This window comes from Nicotiana sylvestris, chromosome 6, assembly GCF_000393655.2.
Source record: "Nicotiana sylvestris chromosome 6, ASM39365v2, whole genome shotgun sequence".
In the NCBI taxonomy this organism is placed as follows: Eukaryota; Viridiplantae; Streptophyta; class Magnoliopsida; order Solanales; family Solanaceae; genus Nicotiana; species Nicotiana sylvestris.
The window spans coordinates 114,842,794-114,853,249 of record NC_091062.1 but is presented as its reverse complement, the minus strand read 5'-3'; the positions used below and the strand labels follow the sequence as shown (position 1 = coordinate 114,853,249).

At 34.1% G+C, this 10,456-nt stretch overlaps 1 protein-coding gene and 1 long non-coding RNA gene across 2 annotated transcripts; one reads left to right on the top strand and one right to left on the bottom strand.

Moving 5' to 3' along the window:
- Positions 1–543: 543 nt before the first annotated feature.
- Positions 544–5,938, top strand: LOC104247193 (protein NRT1/ PTR FAMILY 2.7-like). The gene is made up of 4 exons (XM_009803151.2): positions 544–714; positions 813–1,030; positions 4,204–4,748; positions 5,101–5,938. The coding sequence occupies exons 1-4, from the start codon at positions 603–605 to the stop codon at positions 5,936–5,938; spliced, it is 1,713 nt and encodes a 570-aa protein (XP_009801453.1). The 5' UTR covers positions 544–602.
- Positions 5,939–7,149: 1,211 nt separating this feature from the next.
- On the bottom strand, positions 7,150–10,456 carry LOC104247195 (uncharacterized). Its single transcript, XR_716142.2, has 2 exons — positions 9,753–10,456; positions 7,150–7,642 (listed from the first exon to the last, which is right to left on the bottom strand). It is a non-coding gene; the product is annotated as an uncharacterized lncRNA (long non-coding RNA).

The window sequence follows — 10,456 nt, the reverse complement described above, 5'->3', positions numbered from 1 at the left end:
TTCATGATATCATGCACCAATAATATGAAGTATAAACTTGCAATATTATAAAGAAAAAGTAAGGTACAAGGTAGAATTATTATATAAAAAGGTAGGGTAAAAGATAAAATATGATTATTTAATAATAAGGACGGACAAGATGAGAGAAAAAATAAGATAACGATGCGACTACACCAAATCGGTCGTTGCATAAAGTGATACTTTTTGCCATTACGTAACGACAGATTTAACGATACGATATAATAAAATTTAAGTAACAATCAAAATAAATATTGTATTTAGAGTAACAATACGATACAATACAATAGGTAACAATCATCCAAATAAGTTATAAGGGTAAATGACATTTTAAAGTTGAATTGTTACTAAATATAAAGAGGTGTTTTTTTTGGACTGAAAGAGCCAAAAAAATATGTAATAAGATAGTCTATGCAATTTATATTTTTACCAAAACACCCTTTGTACTTGCAAACAAAATACTCCCTATAAGTTGACATCATAAGTTGAGCCAACAAACCAACCGAAAAGAATAAAAACAAAAAAGTATATCAGTCCTAGAGAAACTAAAAGAGATCAGGATAAACAGTTGAGTTAATGCAGCAATGGAGAAACCAGCTGTCCAGTGTGTAGATGAAGCTGCAACAAAGGTGCAGTCTTCTCCTGCAGCTCGCAGCAATAACAATGGCGGTTGGATATCCTTCCCCTTCATCATAGGTCCTTTTTCTTCTTCTTCTAAAGCTATGTATTAGTCCTTTTTCCCATTGACCATATATAATGGAGTATTGAACTTTTATTGTTGAAATTATTAATAGGGAGCATGGCAGGGCTATCACTAGCTGCAGCAGGATGGAATAACAATTTGATTGTGTATCTAATACAAGAATTCAACATGAATAGCGTAAGTGCTGCAAAAGTGTACAATATGGCGAATGGGTGCAGCACTATTTTCCCTATTTTGGGTGCCGTAGTTGCCGATTCTTTTCTTGGCTGTTTCTCCGTCATCTGGATTTCTTCTTTCATCTCTCTGCTGGTAAGAAACTTTTATTCCCTTTCCCCTTTCTTTCTCCTTTTTCTTTTTGTCAATTTCATGTAAAGGTATATATGTCTTTTTGTCATGGTTTTGGATTTCGTTAGATGACTAAATTTTAGTCACACAATTATTAAATTATATTTATCAAATTATAATACTATATAGTAACTTTTTAAATTTGAAACGACTTAGCTTAAACTTTCCTAATTTACCGATGAGAAGTTCTTTATACCAACACACAAGTTAGGAAATGTCTAGAGGACAAGCTTTAAAAGTCTTACAAGCATACGATCATTATTACACTTTTAGGATCTCAAGATTTTAAAAAATGAAATATTTACTTTTCTCAAGCTCCATGCTTATTCAAATTTGGTCACATATGTTAAAACGGAACGAATAATTGATTTTTTTTTTTCATCGTAACAATATAAACTCGGTAACCATATGTGAAATTAACTCATTCTTTTTGGTTTCCCACCTGGTGTCCGATATCCGCATTGGAACTCGACTATATCCGGATTCGCGCCGCGTAAGGCCTCATGGAATTAACTCATCATTTAATTAATGATCGTTTTGTGGGAGGTTGGCTAAATAATAGTATGTGTAAATTGGTTATTTTAGTGGTACTCTATGTTTTCTTTCATGTTGGTACACCAAAATAGTTTCAACATTGCTTCTTATCTCTCGGCTGGTAGCTTTGATTCCTTTATCTCCTTTTTCTTTTCACAGATTGAAAAGATGTCGATTCACGATAAAAAGAACAGCAGTATCTTATCGTTATATTGTTGTTGTGATATTTGTCGTTGATAGAAGTTGTCTTACTTATCTGCTTGTCTTGGTTTCGGTTATATAACCATCTTTATTAACGCGAGTAGTTTTAGTATTTGTTTGGCCACTAAAGCTTTGCTTAAAACAAATCTTTTGGACTTCGTTGAGGTCTTTGTACGTAGTAATGCCGTAAAAATTTTCACCGTAAAGAATTTAAGATTTGTTAGATATCCATTAGTGGAAATTTTATTAAAAAATTCTAAATATTTATCTTTAAAAATGCCTCCAAAAGACACATTAATTAAAAACTTGATAAGATGAGCTGAGCAATACTTTATCTAATTAAAAATTATTTCAGATGCACTTATCTAAAGAAAAAGTGTAGTAGTAGTAGTGAGCAATTATCTGAGATTCCAAGTGGCAGTTGTAAAAAGAGACACGCAAATACCCACAGTTTCCCTGAGCGTGGCCACCTCAATAATATTTCTGTGATTCATTTTTCATCTTTTGCTGTTTTTTAGGCAATTGCTGTATAAGTACAAGACTTGCCACTTATATATATATATATATATATAGTAAATGCTTTCCAACAGATTATCCATCGGCTTATATATTGGGCCTACATCACCATTTTAGCTATCGCAATATCCATAATTGATGGATAGATATGGGAGGTGAGCATTTGTCAGAACGAAACTGACACAAAATTCAACAGAAAAATGATTTTTCCAGTCCCATTCAACCATTCAACCATTCAACCCTACCCTTAATTAGTATGACAAATAATTACCAGAAGTATGACACTATGCATTAGGAGTTGGAACTCGAAAATGGAACTTACCCCAAAATGATATACTTCTGTTTTAATTTAGACGATTTGATAGCATAAATTTTTATTTATATCGGTATACAGAAGTTGAACTCTTTATTAAATATTAGCTCAGAGATGCTTTGAAGCATGACGAGTAACGACCACCCATTTCAGTGGATTGTTTCCCTTGTTCAATGCAGGGCCTTGAGTTCTCGTGATTCAATGGTGGAGTATTTGTTTCTTTATATGCGAACCTATTAATATTTCGGACATTCGGTGATGACCATTCGAGAAAATTTTACAATTCAAAGGAAAAACGACAATTGTTTTATTAATTTCATGGAACCGTGTATAACATGCTGCCTGGCAGTTTTTAATGAGTGGATTTAATGGATATTTCGACCATTCCGTGATGCGCATTCGAGAAAATTACATAAATGGTCATATAACTAACCTCATTTGGACCGGAAATAATATAATTGTCCATAAAACAAATCATTGTTGTGTTTTCAGTCCCGTTGAATAAAATACAAACGAAATGACTTAACTATGTTTTCTCATACAAAAATCATAAAACTTCTATTAACTCACACAAAAATCATAATAACTGAAAATATAACTTTTCAGTAGTATTTTCTTATTCCATAATTTTTTAGTTTTTGTTTTCAGTCTAAAATAATAATTCAATTAAAATAGGAATGACTCAACCCGACCTGACCCACCCGACCCAATAGCCATATATATAAATTAAAATAATACTAAAAGTAAATCTTTCAAAATACGATACTTCTATCTTTTATTTTTCTTTTCAAGATATTCATTTTTGTTTTAAGTTCTCTCTAATTATACCTTTTATTTCTTTCTTTTTTTTGTCAGTCTCATGCATTTCAAACTAAGTATTTTCTGAGGAAAGAATTCACTTTTAGTATTATTTTAATTTATGCAAATGGTATTGTGTCAGGTTGGGTTGGATCATTCCTATTTTAAAGGGAAAATATAAAATTGATCGGTCAGCCGAAACTAATTGCATTCACTAGCCAAAAAGATATAGAATATTTATATACACATAATATATAAGAATATATATTTTATCGGCTATTATATTAAAAATATTTTTTTTTCTATTTTAATTGGGTTATTATTTATTAGATTGAAATTAAAAAATAAAAGAACCTGGAATAAGAAAATACTATTAGAAAATTGTGTTTTCTGGTTACTATGATTTTTGTGTGAGTTAATGAATTTTTTATGATTTTTGTGTGAGAAACAAAGTGATATGATGAAAAAGAGTCATCATTTGTGAAATTTACCCGAAAATTTCACAATTTAAAGGGGAAACGACAAGTGTATTACTTTCTGTCCAGTTTCTTCTTGCATTCATTTCATTGAACTATAGAACATGCTTCCTGACAGTTTTTAATGATTGGGATTCAGCTTGTCATCGCAGGTTATTTGTTTTATTTTAAAGGTAATTTAAATGTTTACTTTGTCACAAAATGTTCACTTATTATAGGCCGTAGTTATACCTGATCTATAAATATTCTTGTTAAGCTGTGTTTAAGTATACTTAATTTTTTTATTTTTTGGCTGGTAGGGAGCACTGCTTCTCACATTCACAGCAGCAATTGATACATTGAGACCTCAAAGATGCGGTTATGGTTGGGGCGAGTGCAGAAATGCATCAACGTCCCAACTTACATTCTTATATGCAGCTCTAGCGCTAGCATATTTGGGGAATGGGGGTACACGTTTCACTATTGGATCAATGGGAGCAAACCAATTCCAGAAGCCAAAGCATCAAGCAATTTTCTTCAACTGGTATACTTTCGCACTCCACACATCCAATGTCATTGGCAGCACAGTCCTTTTATACATTGAGGACAATGTTAGTTGGGTATTGGGGTTCGCCATTTGTGTCGCATTCAACATTCTTGGCTTGACTATTTTCTTGTCTGGCCAACGTTTGTATCGCCATATTGAGACACAACATGAAAGCCCCTTCGTCAGTTTGGCTCAGGTCGTCGTCGCTGCCATTAGGAAGAAATCGTTCTCTTTAGGAGGTGAAGATTATTACCATGGCACGAAATCGCAGGACAGTGCTACAAGAACCGACTTCCCAAAACCTTCCAAATTCTTCAGGTAAGAACACTCTTCCCAAACATATGGTTCAAAGTATATCGAGTAGTAGCACGGGTGGATCGGAGCATGATCTTATAGGGGTTCAATTTGATCCCTATCGTTAATTAGAACATTATAATGTAGGAATAGGTTCAGTTGAACCCCTGACATAAAGATAGGTTTGTAGGATTTTAAGTTGTAGGTTTGAATCTCAGTCGGCATATTTTTGAATCCGATTTTAAGAAATCCTGGTTCCGCTACTAAGTGGTAGTCAAGTACATAATCAAAATTTATTGTCCTGGCCCTTAAGATTCAAGTGAAATGATTTTCAAACGAGAAGCGGATTGAATTTGCTAATTTTATGTTTTAATAGGTTCCTGAACCGGGCGGCTTTGGTCACGGAAGGAGATAAGAAACAGGACGGCCTCATTGCTGAGCCTTGGAAACTATGTACAGTGCAACAAGTGGAAGATCTCAAAATATTGATAAAGCTTTTCCCACTATGGACTACTGGTTTGTTTCTGTACACCCCACTAGTCATACAAGCCAGTTTAGCAATCCTTCAAGCTCTAAAAATGGACCGAAGTTTCGGATCCCATTTCAAAATCCCAGCTGGTTCTGTTGTTGTCTTTACATTGATCTCCACATGCATAACCATTACCTTCACGGACCGAGTCCTATTCCCTTTGTTGAATAGATGCATTCGTAGCTCTCTAACACCACTTCGACGGGTTGGGATAGGCCATTTGCTAACGGTCGTTAGCATGGCCTTATCTGCCCTGGTCGAGTCAAAGAGGATAAAAATAGTGAAATCTCACCATCAAAACAATGTTGTAGCTCCAATGTCCGTATTCTGGTTGGCGCCACAGCTAGCAATTACAGGCATCGGGCTAGCTTTTCATTCTCCAGGATATGCGGGATTTTATTACCAAGAATTTCCATCGTCCCTGAAAAGCACGTCTACGGCGGTCGTGGCGGTTTTTGTGGGCGCAGCATTTTATTTAGGGAACGGGGTGATGGACTTGGTTCAAAGCGTGACAGGATGGTTGCCGGAGAATATTGATAATGGTAGGTTGGATAATGTTTTCTGGGTGGTATGTGTTTTAGGGGCTGCGAATTCTGTGTATTACCTAGTATGTGCTTCATTGTACAAGTATAAAAATGTTGACCAGGAAGTAAATGATTCTATTGACAAAATAGATAGCAATTAGCACAAATGAAGTAGGCCTGGATTCATGTAAAATTGTCATGACCCTTTAAAGTATAAAACAATCACTTGTTGCATTTGTATCGGTTTAATTTGTGGTATCAATATATAAGCGAGGAGCATAACAGAGTAATTAGAAAACAGAAAGGTTAAAATAATGTGCATATATAAAGGGTTGCTTTTTATCCACGGTGTTGTACCTAGTTTAACTTGTCGAGGTTTGAGAAAGTGTCATAATATGAAACTATCCATCTCCACGGGTTGAAAACTTCAATTTGCTTGTGGTTTCTCATGCTAAGCTTGTATTGGAATTCCTTTATTTAAAAGAGAAAATGTGATTTGGGTAAGTGAGACAAAGTAATATAAAGCACATGTTATACATTTAGTGATTTAATGTGAATATCAAGCTCCATTAGGAATGCAGATGTGTGTTATACTTCACGGTTTCTTCTATCATTTCTTTCAATTAAAAAAATTATCATTATTAAGCATGAAATAAGTCAGCTTAAATACACGAGCAGAAAAAAATTACCAAATGGAGACCGCTAGACAAATCAATAAGGTAAAATGTCGATTCTAAGTGGTAGCTGTTTGTGATGCCTTTTTCAGATTGTTTTCTTTTTTGAAGATGACAATACCATTGTAGCTGTCGCGCGTCATTTTCTAGTGATTAATTTGGTTTAAATAACCAAAGGACCAGCAGGTGAAGGCAATTTAAACTTGAGGAACGATCAAATAGTTAAAAACCATGCTTTTCCAGTTGGAAATACGAGTATCTTTTGGTCTGATATACTATATATGAAACAGGTAAATTACCTATCAACAAATGAGATGACAGGCTTTTCATCTTGCTTAGAAAAATACCATTCAGTTACACTAATAAAGGTTGATCCTTTTCTTTTTCTTCTTCCCTGGAAAAAATTCTTGATTCCCTGAAAATTCTTGTAAATAATATTTCTTTATTCTTTTCTAAACATAAAAAATAAAAATAAAAAACCTAATTTTTGTGCGATTTTAAATACTTAAATTTCATTTAAAATAAATAGTAGAGTAACGATTTCTAATTTAAACACAAAAGTTATCGAAATTACTTTATATGAACGTAACAAAGACAAAAGAGCCAACTAAATGAACAGGGTGGCCTATAAAATCAGTGACCTGGGGTCTAGCAGTCTAGCATAAAGTTGCTTACTTATAAAAACTTGAAACTCCATATCCAAAAAGAAGAAATATCACTGCTATTAAATTGACTAATTTGAATGGATAATTCAGCCAGTTCTGATGATGAAAGAGCAAGACTCTCCTCTTCAGACAGCCGCAAAAATGGTGGCTGGATAACCTTCCCCTTTATGATAGGTCGGTTTCTTTTTTTGGTCTTTCTTGACACTTTACTGTTAGTTGTTAGATGCATTTTGGTCCTGTGTAACAAAGATCGGATACTAATTTTTGTATTTTAACAAATTTTGAATGTGTTAATTCCCAAAATTAAGCAGGAACAATGGCTTGCTTGACAGTAGCTGCAGGAGGATGGGTTAGCAACCTGATTGTTTATCTGATACAAGAATTCAACATGAAGAGCATCCCCGCTGCTAAAGTGTATAATGTGGCGAATGGCTGCATCACCATTTTCCCCATTCTCGCAGGAATCATTGCTGACTCCTTTCTTGGTTGTTTTTCTGTCATTTGGATTTCTTCCCTTATCTCTGCTCTGGTAAAACTAATTCCTTTTCATTAGATTCCATCTTCTTGCCGTCCAAATCTTATTAAAAATACACACACACACACACAAAAAGTCCAACTTCTATACACAGATAGTATAAGAACCTTTACACTATCGTCAATAAAAAGCGTTACCAGCTACTACGGGTTAAACTATATGCTTAGAGTAAATTTCTTTGCAATTGCAGGGTATATTGCTTCTAGTATTTGACACACCCCTTTTTTTTAACCAACCTAACCCTCTTAACAAAAAAGATTTGTAAAGCTCAAAATGGTTTTTAATTAAAAAGTGACAAAATTGTGTTCAAAAGGAAATAACTCGGAGTCACCACCTTACTTTGATTTCGGTGTGCCAAGTCACCGTTTTTTAAAAAAAATAATTTTTCCTTTTTTAAACATTTTAGACTCTAAAACCAAGTTCATACCAGAGATTCAGGTAAGGGGGTTCATTTGACTCGGGGAGAAGGTGCTAGGCACTCCCCAAGTCCCTAACTAGTACGGATACTTGATCTAGTCGGCACTTAAAATATTCGAATTAAGGTAGAAAATACAGAAAAAGGAAAATAAACACACAGGAGGCTCGAGGTCGTTCCCACCTAAATAGATGAAAATGAATATAAAAATAAAAATAAAAATACTACGAGTTCTACTTTCGGTCTCTAAATACAAGATACTACGGGGCATACCCCGGAATAAAATATATACAAATATTTCGGGGCATTCCCCGGATAAATTTAGCTAAGGGAACGACCTCTCGTCTCAAAGCTAACAAAATCCTAAGACTTGCCTACCCAAGTATGGTCGGCCTAAAACATGTTCCTAACGAATAATGTAATAAAAGTAAAATAAATAAAACTAAAAGAAATAAAAATTAATTTCATGCTCACTTTCTTTTAACTTCTTATTTCTTGCACTTGACCAGGCCCGGAACTAAAACATGAGAACCAATTAATTGCTAATGGCCCTCGGTCTTTCCCATTCCCACAACCCGACAATCATTCAAATAACTCTAAATTCAACCAGAAGCCAATCAATGAAACAAAACAACGGATGAACAGTCCAGTACTTTAAAAACTGAACGATACTAGAATATTAGTAAAATAAAAAACATGTGAATTAAAGCCATTAGGAAGAGCTAACTAAAGATTTTGCCACTAACCAGAACTTAGCATAAAAGCCAAATGCCGCACCATGTTTATATATCTCATACCCCAATCTCACAAGTCAAATTCCAACCCAATATGCCAAATCATAACTATGCGAAACCAATGCCTATCTAATGACTTAATTAACACACGAGGGCAATTAAAAGATCATGAGACACAGGAGCATCAGACAAATAATGGGAATGCGCAATCAACCCACAAAAGCTTATAAAGGTGTTTTGCACCAAATTCAAGAGCTAAAAAGGGTACGAGAAACACACAATATATGGCATGTGAATTGTTAAACAAATTAACTCAACTTCATTAGCTAATTCTAGTTCAACTAAATGCTCTTTTCTTTTTTAAAAAAAAATTCCCAAGGTCATCACATTAAGTAACCCATAATCAAATTGAGCTTACAAATGTTGTCGAACAGTCAATCATGCTTAGAGCTCCATAGAAACAGACAAGAAAAGTTTGATAGGCAAGAATTTGTCCATAAGATAAACCCCAGTAGAAAGAACAAGAAAAAATCCAATTAAACTAAAATATACACTGAAAACTTACTTTAATATTTTTACTATTCAACATCCCATTTTGAGAGAGAATTAAGTTAATCCATTAATATAATAACAAAATCCCTTCAGATCTTCAATTCTTCCTTAGTAAGAAAAGATTAAATATCCTAACGTCAAAGACAGGAAAATAACAGTGCATATTATAACTCTTAAAGATCCAGCCTAGGGTTCTATACTATTCAATACATGAAAATCAACGAACCAAAATGTATCACGTCGATTCCAGAAATACTCAAACAAATATGCTTCATCTTAAAACCCCAAATGAACAGTTTAAATTAAATAACTAAATACAAAGTTAACCTTCCTGAATGGCTCTTCCCATGCTTAATTCACCACAAAAGCAGTGAGCAAATAGAATGAGAAAAGAGATAACCTGAAAATGCGAAACTCTTCAATTAAGTTCGTTTGGAATTGAAGACAATGAATCCGGCAATGAGTATTTGAAATAAACAACGTCAGATAAACAGGAACCGAACCAGCAACCAAAAACTCGAACGGCAAACCCGATTTCGGCTCAATCGATCTCCATGTTGAAACCAAAATTACAAAAAACAAACGGAGCAGTTTTCTCTTCTTTTTTTTTTTTTTGAATTTTCAGATTTTAAAGTAAATTGAGGACATGAAAGAACTGAATTTTATATATATATATATCTTATCTGTGGAATCGAAAAGAAAACCGACAAAAAAAACTAAGAACAAACTCTAATCCTCTTATCTCCAAGACCGTCCCCCCCTTTCAATGGAGAAGAAGGGGTATATATTTAATTTTGTTGGAGGTAAAGTTGTATATCTCCCCGTTCCTCCTCCATTCTTTTGCCTAAAAATAATGTTCAACTTTTCCTATTGTGTCCCACTCCCTCTCTCTCTTCCCCAAAATTCTCTTCTCTTCTTAAAGTGATGTCCCCACTCAAACTTTTCTCCTAAAAATCCTCTCTTTCACTCAATGATATCCCCACTTTCTCTCTCTTGATTTTTATGTACGTGAGGCTAGACTAATTGTGTGTGTGTGCAGATTGTGAGAGGAATCTTAAACTTACTTGGTAAAAGAAAGAAAAAGAATCTTAAGAATAAAATAGG